The 17,708-nt window shown below is 40.9% G+C and overlaps 2 protein-coding genes across 3 annotated transcripts; one reads left to right on the forward strand and one right to left on the reverse strand.

Moving 5' to 3' along the window:
* Positions 1-697: 697 nt before the first annotated feature.
* On the forward strand, positions 698-6,883 carry cdc23 (CDC23 (cell division cycle 23, yeast, homolog)). The gene is made up of 16 exons (XM_054755211.1): positions 698-865; positions 1,210-1,282; positions 2,092-2,229; positions 2,300-2,342; positions 2,408-2,513; positions 2,584-2,716; positions 2,805-2,982; positions 3,048-3,145; positions 3,229-3,310; positions 4,659-4,812; positions 4,881-5,000; positions 5,077-5,152; positions 5,223-5,284; positions 6,139-6,217; positions 6,348-6,467; positions 6,557-6,883. The coding sequence occupies exons 1-16, from the start codon at positions 753-755 to the stop codon at positions 6,719-6,721; spliced, it is 1,740 nt and encodes a 579-aa protein (XP_054611186.1). The 5' UTR covers positions 698-752; the 3' UTR covers positions 6,722-6,883.
* A 1,372-nt stretch (positions 6,884-8,255) lies between these two features.
* On the reverse strand, positions 8,256-17,275 carry zgc:175280 (cationic amino acid transporter 2 family protein). 2 transcript variants are annotated; one of them, XM_054755041.1, is made up of 11 exons: positions 16,906-17,275; positions 15,153-15,308; positions 14,871-15,027; positions 14,524-14,657; positions 11,993-12,215; positions 11,783-11,919; positions 11,594-11,696; positions 8,934-9,067; positions 8,690-8,856; positions 8,462-8,570; positions 8,256-8,393 (listed from the first exon to the last, which is right to left on the reverse strand). In XM_054755041.1, the coding sequence occupies exons 1-11, from the start codon at positions 17,273-17,275 to the stop codon at positions 8,263-8,265; spliced, it is 1,821 nt and encodes a 606-aa protein (XP_054611016.1). In that variant the 3' UTR covers positions 8,256-8,262. The 2 variants fall into 2 exon arrangements, with proteins under 2 accessions (XP_054611016.1, XP_054611017.1); XM_054755042.1 differs by lacking the exon at positions 16,906-17,275 and adding an exon at positions 15,809-15,940.
* Positions 17,276-17,708: the final 433 nt, after the last annotated feature.

Below are 17,708 nucleotides of genomic sequence, written 5' to 3' on the forward strand. Positions count from 1 at the left end.
GCAACCTAAATAACACGTCGTTATACTGCAATTAATAACCATCACTTTTTTTACCGTTCAAAGTAGTGATGTGTCGGTCGCGAACGAATCGGCTGTAAGACCCGGCTCTTTGAAATAAACGACAGGAGCCGGTTCGCGTCGTTGGGAACCAATTGGGAGCCGATTAGTTTTTTTCTTCGTCTTTTTTTCTGTTAAAGGCGACTGTCATTGGTCAGGATGTGTGTTACTGTGTCCACACTAAGCAATGGGAGGGGCGGGGTTAAACACGCTGTGGCGCTCTTAGAGCCGATTAATTCGTGAGAAATTTGCATGAAGAGATTTGACCTGTTTTGACCTAATTCGTCTATTGAGATTGTTCTTTGTTTTGTATTTAATAATATAACATTCTAAGATATTTTTTGTGGCTGTTCATTGAGGTTTAAATAAATCAATTTAAATGATAAACATTTGATATCATGTATTTTTTACATAAGTAATTCATTTTACACAATACACATAATTTGACATTTAAAATTCTAAATTTAAATAGAAAATTTAAAACAACAAAAAAATCTGAGGAGACTTGGGAGCTGAACGAGCCGGCTCTTTTTAGTGAGGTGAGCCAAAAGAACCGTCTCTCTAAAAAGAGCCGAAATTTCCATCATGACTTTAAAGTGACAGCAGGAAGATTGGAAAGAAGTGGAAGTGATGTCACAATGTAGGCGGGACTAAGGTTTGGAAAGTCCACCAATAGTGTGTCTGCATTGTCCAGTATGAACATGGCGGCGCTCCACAGTGAGTTTGGGGATCTTGTGCAAATAAAGAAGCAACTCATATCTGTGACATGGCTTTGCAAAGAAAGAGGACTTTTACAGAGCGCCAAGTGGTGAGACTGATTCTTAATAATGGACATGACATTTTGTGATTCATTGTTGGCTGCCGAAGCGACTAATTTTGCTTGTCTGTTCGCTACATTAGCACACTGTTAAGACGTAACATACTGTAAACTAGCATAACGTGTTACATAATATAACACTCGGATTTTCTGTTGTTTTTCCATTAAGGGCTTGTTGTAAGTTGCATCAATGTTATAATGATCATATACAGTAGTAGCTAGCTGTCTTGACAAGCTAGCTGCTAGTTGGATGAAAAACACGTACTGTAATTGGATAAATTAACGGTAATCAATAGTGATGTCGAATTACTGCTCCTTTTGTGTTTGTGATTTAGGGCGTCTGAGTTGGCCTTTGCTTTGGACCCTCTCCCCAAAGATGCATTACCCACACCACAGCCTTTTTCAGAGGTTTGTACATCCAATTCAACCATTTTCTATACTGCTTGTCCCCATTAGGGTCGCAGGTTAGCCGACTTTGCACGAGAGGTGAGATACACGTACCTAGACTAGTTGACAAACAACCATTCACACTCACATTCATAACGATGGACAACGTTGAGTCTCCAATTAACCTAACATGCATGATTTTGGGATGTGGGATGAAGCTGGAGTACCAGGAGAAAACCCACGCACGCACTGGAGAGCATGCAAACTCCCCTCACCGCTACCTTGCTGCACTTGTACTGTACATTCCATTTCAATATGTGTACAGTAACACACCTATTTTTTGACATTTCATGTTTTATACCGGAAAGAATGACTCCATTCTCAGACTGCATGTTCCCCCAACCTCACAACAAAGGTCAACAGTATCACAGAGGAATAAGATTTAAGCTACATTTTAATGACAGCCAATCGAATAATTTCATTCACACACACTTATTTATTTTATCACTACTCTTATAATGTTGCTTTATAATCAATATTTTCGCCTCTTAGATTTTATAGTTCATCTTTTCCTTCCAATGTGTTTTTTCTGTTATGTCTGGTAATCAACAGTAAAGTAGGTAGCGTCGTAAATACTGCCCCCTGCTGACAGGTTTTCATACGGCCCCATGTTTTGTCTCTCTCTGCCATGATTACTTTGTAAAAGTAGTGTTGTTTTGCACTCCCACATGAATAGCTTGTTTCACAGCAGTAAAAATGGCTACCCTTTTTATGTTTTCTAGCCAATAATGGACATCTACCATTCTGAATGACTTGTCTTGCACATACAGGAGGACATACAAGACCTTGATGCACTTTCAATCGCCAAATCATACTTTGACCTGAAAGAGTATGATCGCGCTGCCTACTTTCTGAAGGGCTGCACCAGTCAAAAGGCCTACTTCCTCTACATGTATTCACGTTATCTGGTATGCGCTTATTTGGGATTTATGTCATTTTTCATACCTGATGATTGACTATTTTGTTTTTTGTTTGCAGTCTGGGGAGAAAAAGAAAGATGATGAGACAGTGGACAGCCTGGGTGAGGACATTGGTAATTAAAAAATGTATTTTTTAGTATGATAGCTGACATATGTGGTCTTGTAGGTCCTCTGGAGAAGGGTCAGGTCCGCAACGAAGGTTTGCGAGAGTTGAGAGTGGAGCTGAGTAAAAAGCACGGTGCAGGAGAGCTGGATGGCTTCACATTATACCTGTAAGAAGCATCCTCACTCTTTTTTACGATACGGAGATGCAGTCTTTTGAGTGCGTTTGTCTAATGGCAGGTATGGAGTGGTGCTACGAAAGATGGATCTGCTAAAGGAGGCGGTGGAGGTTTTTGTCAAGGCTATTCATGCACTTCCTCTTCACTGGGGGGCGTGGCTGGAGCTCAGCAACCTTGTCACTAACATCGAGATGGTTAGCTAACTTTGTGGGCATACACCAGTTGAAAAAGTGTGATCTTGCCACATTGAATCATCTAAAAAGGGTCTTTTTCTTCTTCTAGTTGAAGTCGCTGTCTCTGGCTGACTGTTGGATGAAGGACTTCTTCATGGCCCACATGTACACTGAGCTGCAGATGATCAAGGAGGCGCTGCAGAAGTACCAGAACCTCATGGACTCCGGCTTCTCCAAGAGCACTTATATTATCTCGCAGATGGCTGTTGCCTACCACAACATCAGAGGTTAATCTTCTAGCATCTCAGGAGCACGCTCCCCTTCTGTAATGGTTACCCGTGTTTCATTGCAGACATCGACCAGGCGGTGGCTCTGTTCAATAAGCTGAGAGAGCACGACCCGTATCGCATCGATAACATGGACACCTTCTCCAACCTCCTCTATGTCAAAGTGAGTTGTTATGGGAGGATTTGCCGTATTCAGGACCTTTCTCCGATTTTTGATGGTTGTATTTCTGTGGCGTGCTTCCACAGATCATGAAGCCAGAGTTGAGTTACTTGGCGCACACGCTGGTGGAGATTGACAAGTACAGAGTGGAGACGTGCTGTGTCATTGGTACGTTTGGTGACATTTCATCATGGACAGCACAGTGAAGCTTCCTGGTTTCAATCTGTCTTTTTTTTTTTTTTGTGGCGTTGGTGTGTTCACCCTGTGCTTGTGCATGGGTACTCCAGATTCCTCCCGCAGTCAAACAACATGAACGTTAAGGTTGTTAAAGACTAGAAAGGCTGAGGTGGGAATGTGAGTGTGGATGGGTTTTTTTTGTTTGTTTGTTTGTTTGTTTGTTTGTTTGTTTGTTTGTTTTTGTGTGTGTCAGCACGGCAACTGACGCACAACGTTACTACTAGACACTGTGTTGCCACCAACTTAGGGAAACTTACAAGTGATTCAGCACAAAATGATTTTGCCCTTAAAAAAAGAATACATTGACACTGTCAGATGTATTCATTAAACAGCAAGAGGGATGTCTGATATCAGCCGGGACGATACTGGCATAAAAATGAGATATGGGCTAATTTCGGTATCGTTTTTTTCTGCCGCTAGTGATATCGGCGCACGAGTTTTGCTCCACACAGCAATAAGCCTGCTAGCTCAGTATGTGCGCGTCTGGAATTATTATATGCAATTTGCAATGACTGTAAAGCGCTGGTTATGCGAGGAGAGAGTAAGGCGCCTTCGCTTAATACTCCCAATCTAATATCACAAACCAGCGTACATGCGGCAAAATTGTAAGCGGTGTGAGAGATGTGTTGAAGGAGCAGAGTATACATTTTCACTGATTGTATTACTCCAGAGTTTCCTATTTTGCACTTTACTTTGTTCTTATATGGATGTTTGTGCCGCATAAAAATGTGCAGATTTCCAAACTGCAGCATCCTTTAGTTGTTTTCTTATTTGTGAACGTAGTAAGACTAACCTGACTTACTTGTTGATCGTAGGACTGCATGTTATTTTAGTTGACCATTGGCCATTATGTTTTTTAATGACCAATTTAAAATAAATATGGCACTTTTTCGATAACCTGTGTTGCATATTGCAGCATTCGTCTTATTTTTGTGTTTATTTGTGAACTGCATCCAGTGGTGTCACAGTAAAAGAAGCATAACGTGTTCACTACATGAGATGCGACATGACATTAGTTTGAGGGAAGAGCTGCTGCCGGTATCGGTAATGAAGTGCAGGACAATATCAGTATATCGAATATGAGTGAAAAGCCAATATCCAGCATTTCTATTAAATATGAAAAATGACTGAGCGTGATTGTTTTTGTGAAGGTAAGAAATTGGGTTTTGCCTAATGTGGGTCATTTTGCTCATAAAAGTATCTGATATGTGGTTGACGTCTAAATGATAGTTTGACAGGTTGTTATTGCCGTAAAGTGTGGATGTTTGGTGTTTTGCAGGGAACTACTACAGCTTGCGCTCTCAGCACGAGAAGGCAGCTCTGTACTTCCAGCGGGCCCTCAAACTGAACCCTCGCTGCCTCAGTGCCTGGACCCTCATGGGCCACGAGTACATGGAGATGAAGAACACCTCGGCTGCCATCCAAGCTTACAGGTCTGTCACAGCCAGGCTCTGTTGTGTAGAAGAGATGTGACATGACAGAAGGTGTTTGCGTGTGTCAGACATGCCATTGAAGTGAACAAGAGGGACTACAGAGCCTGGTACGGTCTCGGTCAGACGTATGAGATTCTCAAAATGCCCTTCTACTGTCTGTACTACTATCGAAAGGCTCACCAGCTCAGGTTCGTATATGACTGTATTGGGAGGATTAAAATGCAAAAAATTGAAAAATTGGGTGACACTGATGCTCTCCCGCAGGCCCAATGACTCCCGCATGTTGGTGGCGCTGGGTGAAAGCTATGAAAAACTGACGCAACAAGCAGAAGCCAAGAAGGTAGATGAACTTCTCTTCTTACTTGTGTGTAGTAAGTGTGTTTTTATTTATGTGTTTATTTTATTTGTAGTGCTACTGGAGGGCGTTCTCCGTTGGAGATGTCGAGAAAATGGCCTTACTCAAGCTGGCAAAGTAGGTGACCCCCACTATGCGGCACAAAGCACATCCAGAAAGTATTCGCAGCACTTTTTCCACATTTTGTTATTACATCCTCAGTCCAAACTTGATTCAATTCCATCTCCTGCCGTGCATCTACAAAGTATTTAGCAAAGGCTGTGAATACTTATGGACATGTGATTTTTTTTATCATTTTATTATGTTTGTTCATTAAAAAAATCTCCATGTTTTGATTATGGGATGTTGTGTGTAGAATTTGGGGGACAACATAATTGTGGAAGAAGCCGTGAAATAACAAAGTATGGAAAAAGTGAAGCGCTGTGAATACTTTCTCGACGCACTGTGACACCTTTTGTTGTTTGTTTTGTGCAACTTCATGTCAAGAGTTTTTGATAAATCTTTTTATATAATAATTATGGTTTAACGTATTTGAACATGCTTACAAGTTACATTGGAATACATCACATAATACAATTCACAGTTCCACACGTCCAAAAGGAGTAGGAAGACGCAAAGCTTATTTAATCCTACCCCTCATCCGTTGAACATCAATCGCAATACATTTTTTTTATATTTTTTATTTTTATATTATGATTTTTTTGTGAAAAATCACTCACTGATGACAAAATACAAATTTTAGAATGGGGGGGGAATCAATCCAATCATTTCTAATGGATGATGTAAACGATTCACACCAATGAAATGATGTAATATCGCTCACTGTCAATCAAATGTGAGCATTATTATCTTTGTTCGGGCTGAATTTTTCAATCCAGATGATATGTTGCATCTCTTGAACTTGCACAAGTGTACCGAATGAAGTATATTTTCCTGGTCTAATCGTTTAACTACTGCCTTGTCTCTTCAAGGCTCCATGAACAGCTGAATGAGAGTGATGACGCTGCCCAGAGTTACATGCTTTACATCCAAGACGTCTTCTCCTGTGGAGTAAGCATTTTAAATGGACTCTCATGAACAATCCTAACCTCCGAAGTATTGACTTTACGTCATATATCGTGTGAGGTGGGGCTCATGGCCTTGGAGCCGACTTTGCTCAGCATAAATGTTGTCTTCACAGGAACAACTGGAGCACACTGAAGTGAGCACAGCCCTCAAATACCTTGGTCAGTACTATTTCAAGAACAAACTCTACGACGAGGCGTCGCTCTGCGCTCAACGCTGCTGCGACTACAACGACGTGAGTGGTTAACAAATGGAAAGTGTTTCGGATGCAGCAAGGCACTAACCACGCTGTACTTTTTTTTTTTTTTTTTTTTTTTTTTTAAGGCACGTGAAGAGGGAAAAGCACTGCTGAGGCAGATTTCTCAGGTGAAAGATCTGGCCGAGACGCCACAAGGTGCTCTGTTTGCGCCTCTTTCCAACAATAACAACAACAACACAACACCCGTTAGGAGGGTGGTACCCCTCCATGTCATCCCCTTCACACCCTGACCCTCCTGCTTGTTTCCTTGCCCTTGCAAGGACATTTGGATTGTGTTGCCTAACGATGTATTTTTGAACACTTTGATAAATCCTGTGAGAGAAGTTTTACTTGTTTTATGTTGCATACAGTTGTTTGATATTAAAACTACTTCATAAAATGGGCAATCACTTTTTTTCATGATGAAGGCAGTGTACAAACTATCAATGAGTACTGGAAAAAGCTCTGCTTTTCTATCACAATCACATTGTACAAAACAACACTTACATTGTTTTTGCTTCCTTACTGTTTCCCAACTATATTATTGTGTGTGTGAATGTATAAACGAGAGGAATTAACTTAAATTGCTTTGTAGAAAGGCGCTTTATGAAAGTAAGTACATTTGTATTCCTTTAGAGCGCAGCCTTGACACATCCAATATGGCGGCGACGTTGACGTACGGCTCAGCCCTCGATGCGGCCTCTATCAATGTCTGTGTTATGCTTGCAAAGGCACGTAAAAACAGACGAGGTGTAGCCGTCACGTCTTCAACGTGAGTATACAACACCTTCTACTGGTAGCAGTAGTAAATGCAGTACAATAACAGACGCACAGATCGATCGCTTTAACACACTACAAGGACGCACGACACAATGCGCCTTCATAGGCTGTTAAAAAAAATCTGCGAAAGTGAAAAACCGCAAAAGGTGAAGCGTAGCAAGAAGACACTGTGCTTGATATTTGGGGTGTACCTAATTTGGCCGCAGCTGTACCCCATATTTTCGGCACCAATTTACCAAGTATATTCTGACTGTTGGTGTACCTATTATTTTGGCCCAAACGGCACCTAATATTTTGGGTGTCCCTATTGTTTTGGTCAACAGTGTATCTAATATTTTACTGTCGGTGAATCCCTTACTTTGGCCCAAACTGTACCTAATGTTTTGGGCACACCTATTATTTTGGTCAGAGGTGCACCTAAAATTTGGACTGCTAGTGTACCTAATATTTTGGGTGGACCTATTATTTTAGTAACAGGTGTGTCTACTTGCTATTTTGGGTGTACCCGATACTGTTGCCCTGCGATTGGTTGGCGACCAGTTCAGGGTGTACCGCGCCTCTCGCCCGAAGTCAGCTGGGATAGGCTCCAGCATACCCCCGTGACCCTAATTAGGATAAGCGGCATAGAAAATGGATGGATATTTTAGGTGTATCCATTATTTTGCTTACAGTGTTTGTAGCTTGTATTTTTGATAAACAAGCGTAGAAGTAAATAAGTGTGACATCGCTGATGCTCAGTTGGCTGAGAAAGAAGAGGGAATGTGTCATTTTACTATCAGAAATGGCAGCACCATTACCTGTACTCTTTGAGGCATTCATTGAGACAAGCAAATTGCGATTTTCATTTTCATCATATAAAATACAAAAAAAGTCAAAGGGATAAAATGTGATTCCAGAATTTAAAAAAATGTTATGTCAGACAGAATGAATACAACTTTAAGATCATACTGCCTGACCATGTGGTATTACTCATTGGTTGGTCTGCATGAATGAACCAATGAGAGCCGTTGATTTAGCTGACATCTTCAACGTTATCCCCCACAGTGGTGCTGACACTGGGAACACTGACTTGGTTGTGTGAATTTTGGAGCCTTTGCTTCTGCACACTGTGCTGAACCCCGTAAGCAAAGTAAATGATTAAACCTGTTTGGAAGAAAACATATACAATATTCACTCTTTCATTGTCATGACTGTTCATATTCTTTACATACCTATCGCCATCCACACTGCATAGCGTATCCATGTGTCTGATCCAAGTTGAACCATTAAGTAAATGTTGATCAAGGTGCTTGCTATAGGAAGCACTGGCACCAAAGGAACCTGCACGTGTGAATGGACATGAACGACATCAGTGTCAAAGCAAATACACTTCATGTTCACCCCAAAGGTGCTCAACGGGGTTGAGGTCAGGGCTCTGGAATTCTACCAGCGAGAGATACCATGAAAGCGGCTGTTGTTGAGCTTTGTGGTTGTCTCCAAATGACGAGGACAGTGAAGATGAGCGTCAGCGTCACCACGACAACACAGAGCACGCTCCACCACTCTGATGACTGCAGTGAGGTCACAGCTTGGGATATGAACAGGCTCAAGATGGTGGCTAAAAATACTGAGAAAAAAAAAAAAACATGTTAGTCACTGTGCAGTATATACAGTATGTGCATCATCATAGCAATGGATACTTACCGATACAAACGCTCAAAACAGACACATTCTTTGAGGTCCGTGTAGAAGATTGAGAACCAGGGAAAAATAATCCACTGAGTGTAAACACTTCTTGTTTGTTGTCATTAGGGACACTACTGAAGTCCGCTTGGTATCTGTACAAGTGAAGACATCTAACACAGATCAATAAAGGCTAAATAGGACAGCTCTAGTCTGAGGGGCTGGTGCAATTGCACTATTTATCCATCTAGAACAGGACGACTAAATTATTTTCCAGGGACCACATTTTCACAACTCAACATATGACTAGGACTTCAACAAAATGACTGACGTAGAATAGTCATGAATAAAGCAAATACAGACCCTTTCCAAAAAATTAGAATATCATGGAAAAGTTGTTTAATTTCCATAATTCCATTCAAAAAGTTAAACTTTCATAGATTATAGATTCAGGGCCCACAATTTAAACGATTTCAAGTGTTTGTTTATTTTTACGTAATTTGGGCTTCCAGCTCATAAAACTCACGAACCAGACTCCTTGAGACATCAGACTAAATACAGTTTAACCTGTTGGATGGAAATTGGACTGTAGATAAATAAAGTCCATATAGTTCTGTTGTGTCCGGACTCACTCTCTGACCGGAGTTCTGGTGTGGATGAGGTGCTCCAGCGAACCCACCTAACACACATACAGTTCGCTCTCCCCCACACTTATTTTAAACCCAAACAAAGCGAATATGCTTGTTTTACCAGAACATGAACAAAATGCTGGTGTCCACAACTCACATTTTGTATTTCAGAATGCATTTCTTTCTACTGTTCTTTCATTATTAACCTGAAAACCTGAATGAAAAGCAGGCTTGCGGGCACCTCATGTGGTCGTGGGGGGCTGCCTGGTGCCCGCGGGCACCACGTTGGTGACCCCTGCTTTAGATCTTACGGGAGCGCTGTGCTGTTTTTAAGGACCAACAGCAAAAACACTAGTCCAAGATCCTCTAATTGACAGGAATGCGTTGCTGTTTATGAAAATACTACAAAAACACTAGTCACTGATGCTTTATATCTCATAGGAGCGCTATACATTATGTTTTTTATTGGCTGCGGCACATTTAAAAAATATAATTTAACAAAAAACAAGAGCAGGAAAAATCGGCAGTATTTTTACAAGAATAAAGTCAAGGCAAAAAAGTTGTAATTTAAGTCGCAATAAGTTGTAATTTTGCGAGAATAACATTGTAATATTCTGAGGAAAAATAACATTTTAGTAGCATCATGTTCAAATATTAAAGAAAAAAATGTCATTTTAAAAAAAGTTTTAACACTATGAGAAACAAAACAAATAAAGTTGTAATTTTTGGTATATCGGGTTACGGACAAAGTTATTATGTTACAAGAATAAAGTCATAATTTCAGAACAAAATTTACAAGAAGAAACTTGAAATCTTTGGAAAAAAATAAGAACAGAAATGGGAAAAAAGTTGCAATTTTTACAAAAATAAAATCAAAATATTAAAAGAAAAAAGTTGCAATTTTCCGAGAATAAAGTCATAATATTACGAGGAAAAATAATGTCATTTTAGTAGCAAAGAATAGAAATATTAAAGAAAAAATGTTTACAAAAAGTTGGGGAAAAAGTTATAATTTTGCGGGAATAACGTCAAAATATCCATCCATTCATTTTCTATGCCACTTATCCTCATTAGGGTCGCGGGGGTATGCTGAGGCCTATCCCAGCTGGCTTCGGGCGAGAGGCGGGGTGTACACTGGACTGGTCGCCAGCCAATCGCAAATGCCAAAATATTATGGTAATAATATTACAAACAGAAAATTACGAATATTATTTGAGAAGAAGGCCTAGTGGTTAGCATGTTGGCCACACAGTCACAGTCTGGAGATCGGGAAGACCTGAGTTCGAATCTCTGTTGGGCATCTCTGTGTGAAGGTTGCATGTTGTCCCCGTGCGTGCGTGGGTTTTCTCCGGGTACTCCGGTTTCCTCCCACATTCCAAAAACATGCATGTTAGGTTGATTGGCGACTCTAAATTGTCCATAGGTATGAATGTGAGTGTGAATGGTTGTTTGTCTATATGTACCCTGTGATTGGCTGGCGACCAGTCCAGGGTGTACCCCGCCTGTCAGCTGGGATAGGCTCCAGTATACCCCCGCGACCCTAATGAGGATAAGCAGCATAGAAAATGGATGGATGGATTTGAGAAGAAAGTTGAAATATTTGGAAAATGTAAAAAAACCCCTGCAAAAATGGGGAAAAAAGAGCGAAGACAGAAGTTGATACTAATAATAGGCTTTTTAACTTATATCACAAAGTTGAGATGTAGTTTTTGTCTTGAAATATGTATCATATATAGCATATTAGCATGTGTTGCTTTGCAAAATATCCAAGTGGCCCTTGCATTTTTCATTATGTGGTCCTTACTGGAAAACATGTGGACACCCCAGCTATAGTCTATATGCCATAAGGAGCTGTGCTGTTATTAAGGACCGACCGCAAAAACACAAGTCAAAGCTCCTCTATGTAACAGGAGTGCTCTGCTAGCTTTAGTAACCTGCTACATGATGGTTCCCACGCAGTACAAATGCCACATTACAAAGGTGATGAGCGTAATCCTGCTATGCACTTTGCAACGCAGTGTCGTACATTACTGCATATATGATGACTATTACCTTAATATGATAATGCATACGGCAACAAGGGTGTAGGCAAACAGGGTGCCAATGGACATCATGTCAACCAGTGCCTTCAGGTCAAACAATAGTGCCATGATCGCTGCAAAATGACAAGCAAATAGTAAGCTGCATGATTTCATTGTCTTTCTATTTTGTTTTGTTTGTTTGTTTGTTTGTTTTTTTTACCTGCGACAACACCTGAAACCAGAGTAGCAATGACAGGACTCTGTCTGTCACTCATCTTGCTGAGCAGGCGAAAGAGAAGGCCATCCCTCGCCATGGCAAAGAGCACTCGGGGCATAGGGAACATCGCCCCAAGCAGGCTGTGAGGAAAACATCGAGCTACTTTATCTCAAAGAAGGACAACAAACATGAGCATGTTGTGTTGCGTTCTACCTTGTCGACAGAGCACAGAGGGATCCCACGGCTACAGCGTACTTTGCAGGATCCCAGCCCACATAGGCGAAGGCCACTGGCAGAGGGCTGTTCATATTGAGCAAATAGTACGGCATCATTAGGGTGAGGGCAGCCGACACGCCAAAGTAAGCCAGGAAGCAGGTGAGGAGGGACGCCACGATTCCGAGCGGGATGGATTTTTGGGGGTTCTGAACCTCCTCTCCTGAATGAAAGAAATGAAAGCACATGTAACAGATGCCACCTGGTGTGGTAAAATTGGGAAACCTCACTCCTTGATGCCTTAAAGAGCTGCGCTGGACCGTGACTTGATGCCTTGAGCTTTTAGCTGCTTAACGCTCATTTAGCAGGGATTTGCGGATGGGGGTTTGAGTCCCTGAACCGCGTTGCACACACAAGAAACATACGGGTAGGATCATTTGATTGTTTTTTGAGGGTGTATACAATAACTGTCCACAACATTAGGTACACCGGCACAATCTACGATGGTGTGAAAAAGTGTTTGCCTCCTTCCTGATTTCTTATTTTTTTGCATGTTTGTCACATTTAAATGTTTCAGATCATCAAACAAACAAATATTAAGCGACAGCACAACTGAACACAAAATGCAGTTTTTAAATTAAAGTTTTTATTATTAAGGGAGACAAAAAATCCAAACCTACATAGCCCTCTGTGAAAAAGTGATTTTCTAAAGCTAATAAGTGGTTGGGCCACCCTTAGCAGCAACAACTGCAATCAAGCATTTGTGATAACTTGCAATGAGTCTTTTACAGCGCTGTGGAGGAATTTTAGCCCACTCATCTTTGCAGAGTTGTTGTAATTCAGCCACATTGGAGGGTGTGTTCTTGTGTTCTTTGGCATTCACGAAACGTGTTCTTAACTCACAGTTCTTAGATCTAAGAACAAATTCTACGAACGCTCAGGAGGACTCTCACGCACAAACAAAGCTTGCACTTTCAATGCGCAATCGCCCTCATGATGGATTTTGCAACCTGATCTCAAAAAATGTAGTGCAAATAAAATATCCCAATAATTATTTATCATCAAAACAACTAAAATATACTCCATCGATAAATATATATTCAAATCCCAATTCATAAAAAAAAAAAAGTAGCTGGCTGGACGTGCGCTGCGCAGAGAGAGAATGTAAAGGGACCATTAGATTTATTTGCTGAAAGCGACGAATATTTGATGTCCCGCTTCAGGCTTCAGGCTTCCCTCTCTGTTCTTGCAGGTGTGCAGGATCATCAGAATAACATCGCAATGAAACGTGGTGTGCCTATTGCGCACGTAGCACCCCCAGATAACGACATGCGCCCCCAGCCACGTCTTGAGCCAGAGCACGGGGCTGCTGTATTAATTAGGCAGCGTCTAATCAAATGTAATCCCTCCGGTGCAGTCTAATCTTTTTTTTTTTTAGTCTATTTGAAGTCAAAACACTTCTTTTTAACGTCTGCGGTGGTGCGTTTCTCCGTGGAAACGGCATTTATGTTTCCTGCAATGGTGCTCCATGCCGACTCTTTATGGATGGCCTGATGACCGGTGGATACACGTGAAAATAAGGTGGTCTTGTGTTCGCTCACTCCTTGTAAAAGCACCTCTATTTCAGTAGAATTGAAGTTTTTCTTTCGTTTGTTGTCCAGCTGCTCCTCAGTCTTGCCCTTGCGCGTTGCCATCTCCGCCTCCAGCTGCCTGTTGCGCACGGCACATTTTTGACCTTATATAGGAAATAATAGGCGATGACCTATGCAAATTAGGCCTCACATGCACGGGCATCGCAGTTAGCATTCATCAACCTAAGAACACTGGTGCGAACGATTATCCCTACTTAAGAACGTGTCGTGAATGTGGCACAGTTTCCAACCCGCACCTTCTTAAGTACACTTCTTAAGAAGACTTTTAAGAAGATGTTTGTGAATGAGGCCCATTGTCCTGCTGCAGAACCCAAGTTGGTTTCAGCTTGAGATCATGAACAGATGGCAGGACATTCTCCTTCAGGATTTTTTGGTAATTCATGGTTCCATTTATCACAGCATGTCTTCCAGGTCCTGAAGCAGCAAAGCAGCCCCAGACCATCACACTACCACCACCATATTTTACTGTTGGTATAATGTTCTTTTTCTGAAATGCGGCGTTACTTTTAGGCCAGAAGTAACGGGACACACACCTTCCAAAAAGTTCAACTTTTGTCTCGTCAGACCACAGAGTATTTTCCCAAAGGTCTTGGGGATCATCAAAATGTTTTCTGGCAAAGACGAGCCACTTTTTCACACTGGGTCATGTCGGTTTGGTTTCTCCCATAATAATAAAAAGTTTAATAAAAAAAATACATTTTGTGTTCATTTGTGTTGTCATATTTCATTTCATGAAACATTTCATTTCATGAGACATTTAAATGTGACAAACATGCAAAATAATAAGAAATCAGGAAGGGGCGAACACTGTTTCACACCACTGTAATGAGATCTTGTAGGGTATTTAAATATAGCAGTGTTCCATATCTTATAGTTTACCTGTTGTTGCAATGCAGTCAAAGCCAACAAATGCGTAAAAGCAAGTAGCTGCTCCTGCTAATGTTCCCTCAAAACCAAAAGGGAAAAATCCCCCGGTGCCGAAACTCATCGTTTCATTTACTGATGTTGTGTTTCTGTGACAGAAGAAAAGACACAATTAATGTTATTTAACCTATAAAGAGAAAAGTATTGGGACGCTATGGAAGTGGCCTCATTGCTTCCAAAAAGATTCCAGAGGGACCAGTGAAGCCAGCCAGATTAAGACTCATCGATTCATTAATAAATTAGAGATGCGTCTCAATATCCTAGTGTAATGTATCAGAATTGCAGGGGGAAAAAATCCATACCCATATGCAGTGAGGAGAGCCTCTTCATCAATGTACCAGTTGTTGATGTCACCCTTGATGAAGCCAGCAAGGATGACAAAGATCAGCACTAAGATGTTAACTGCTGTAAAAATCTTATTCACTATGGCCGACTCCTTAACGCCAAATGCAAGGATACCTAAAGAGGACAAAGGCACACACAATCATCATTCACTGCATCAAGATGTCCCGTGAGCAAATATCTATTAAAAATGGATATTTTAATATACTTTGATAACAAGGGAGGGGTGATTAAACACATGCCTGCCAAGAGCATAATAAGGGCAGCAGCAAAGAAGTCTGGGTAGGGAGCTAATCCTGGCAGGTTCATGGCAGCCTGTTTCCCCAGGGAGTTGGCAATGACATTTCCAATCAGGTCATCAAAAGTTCCACTCCACGCTCTGGCCACACTTGATGTCCCTAGCAAAGACATGGGCACATTTTTAACGTTTTTCGGCTAAACAATCATTTTTACAACGCCTGTTTATTTCTAATTTTATTTAAAGAATTATTATATTTACCAAGTGGTGTTAATATGAAAAAAAGGTAAGTAAATCTAAGTAAATATAAAACTTCAGGGCAGATTTAATAGGGCATAATTAATTTTATGGTAATTGTTGCTAGGAGGATTTCATCAAATGCAATTCATTCCATGGCACAATCTCCCGCGAACCGGGGCGGCGTACATTATAGCGATCTAATTTATCTTATTTATTATGTATTGGGTAAAACTAAGACATGAATAACATCAAATTAAAAGCACAAAATGAATGCCGACCCACCAGTTCAAGTTCCAGCCAAGTTTTTCCAGAAAGATGATTACATCGCTGTTTGACGTGTGTGGGAAAAGGCAGTGCGCTAGCATGAATTCACTTGAGACAAATGTGCTCATTAGCACTCAATAAGTCATCCAAACTTACCTTTATGCATTCCCACATAGTATCAGCATTGGAGACCAAATATGAGGTGAAAGAAAAATGCTAAAAATACAGTAGTAGTCTATCTGAGATAAAGATAAGATAAAGATGAGATAAAGTTAGCACACGCAATGGACATGTGTCAAGTGAGACGGATGTAACAGAGAGAATCCGGACACTTTTCAAAATAAAACAACAAAAAAAATGAAATAATGGAAATTATTTTTTCTTTCTGTGCGGCCCGGTATCAAATGACCCACGGCCCGATACCGGGCCACGGCCCGGGGATTGGGGACCACTGCCATATGGCACTCGTTGCTAGCCAGATTTCATTTATACATTGCAAACGTTGAAATGTATGGATGATTATACACCTTAAATCAAGGTCAAAAATACTTACTTTTATATTATTTATTATATTTTTTTCTTAACAGGCACATTTTTACAGAATGTTAGTCCAGTTTGCTTATTAGAATCTTTACTTGTTTCAAGCATTTTTGGCAGCAGTTTGTTGGGAGAACCTTTAGCTTATTTAAAGTAATACAGTATATGTGCCACTTGGCTGTTTAAATTTCTAACTAGAGAAGAACTCGGAGAGCGCAGACTTCCGCCAAGTGCCATAGTCCCCCCCCGTATTGTGATTCACACCAAAGTAATATGTAATCCTACATTTTTTGGATCAGTCTTTGATATTTTGTAGATTTTGTCCTGAGTCTTTTTTGCAAGTGCTCTGACCGTTTTTTGTGGAGCACAAATGCCGAACATGGTCCCATCTCGCAATGTTAAAGAATCCTTTAAAAACTTCCTGGATCCAGACGGTGATCCGGATCACCCCCAACATTTAATCAGTTCTTCTATGTCCCATTTCCGACAATTCCTGAACATTTCATACAAATCCATTCAAAACTTAAGACTTAACAACTTAAAAGTTATTTTTAACACAAACAAAGATAAACTCTGGCCAAAACCTAGGCTTGCGCTTTGTGCTGCGCTTGGCGGAGGTACAGTAGCTCGGGGCTGATGATGTCGAGGTCCTGGACATCAGATCAACATGAACAGGAAGTGATACACAAACTAAGGAATTAAGAATTGGTATTTACCTATGACATAAGACAGGAGCAGGTTCCATCCGGTGATAAACGCCCATATCTCCCCCACTGTCACATAGCTGTAGAGATAAGCTGATCCAGTCTTGGGAACTCGAGCTCCAAATTCAGCGTAGCACAATCCCGCAAAGACTGAGGCTATGGCTGCTATCAGGAAGGAGATGATGATACTGGGCCCCGCCACAGTTCTGGCCACCTCTCCGGACAGCACATAGACGCCAGCCCCTAAAGTGCTGCCCACCCCCAAAGCCACCAGGTCAAGAGTCGTCAGGCAACGGCGAAAGTTGGACGCCTCTCCTTCGGGCTCCAGTGGTTTTGTACGTGTGAGACTCTGGAGCAAGAGCAGGATCTTTGCACCAGACATCCTAGGATAGGATATGATACAGTCATGGGAAAAAATGATTGTTTCTTCAGTTTATTGATCCATTTTAATGCCTGGTACAAGTAAAGGTACATTTAAGAGCTGAAATCTAGCAACTTCCATGCTTTTCTTGATAATAAACAAAATCACTTAAGTTCTTACATAGCAGGGGCGTCAAACTCGTTTTCACCGTGGGCCACATCGCAGTTACGGTTATCCTCAGAGAGACACGTTTTATAATTCTACTTTAGGAATTTGTTAATTATTCCATAAATTTTTCATTAATAACTAATAAAAAAAATAGTCATTTTACATTGGATATGACAACAAAAAAAATGGTTTTCTGTCCATATTGACAACATAGCAAGAAAGATTGTCTTTTTGATTAAAAATATATATATATTAAAGTTTTTTGTTCGTAATATTAATTTTGTTT

This window comes from Dunckerocampus dactyliophorus, chromosome 16 (genome assembly GCF_027744805.1).
Source record: "Dunckerocampus dactyliophorus isolate RoL2022-P2 chromosome 16, RoL_Ddac_1.1, whole genome shotgun sequence".
NCBI lineage: Eukaryota > Metazoa > Chordata > Actinopteri > Syngnathiformes > Syngnathidae > Dunckerocampus > Dunckerocampus dactyliophorus.

Excerpts from the sequence above, each read along its gene's own strand:
- zgc:175280 (XM_054755041.1), bottom strand. The coding sequence starts at position 17,275 with ATGTCTGGTGCAAAGATCCTGCTCTTGCTCCAGAGTCTCACACGTACA. Across the intron at positions 14,658-14,870 it reads GCTCTCCTCACTGCATATGG|AAACACAACATCAGTAAATG; the intron begins GTATGGATTTTT and ends CTTCTGTCACAG. Across the intron at positions 11,920-11,992 it reads CTCTGTGCTCTGTCGACAAG|CCTGCTTGGGGCGATGTTCC; the intron begins GTAGAACGCAAC and ends TTTTCCTCACAG.
- cdc23 (XM_054755211.1), top strand. The coding sequence starts at position 753 with ATGAACATGGCGGCGCTCCACAGTGAGTTTGGGGATCTTGTGCAAATA. Across the intron at positions 4,813-4,880 it reads GCTGCCATCCAAGCTTACAG|ACATGCCATTGAAGTGAACA; the intron begins GTCTGTCACAGC and ends TGCGTGTGTCAG. Across the intron at positions 5,285-6,138 it reads GCCTTACTCAAGCTGGCAAA|GCTCCATGAACAGCTGAATG; the intron begins GTAGGTGACCCC and ends TGTCTCTTCAAG.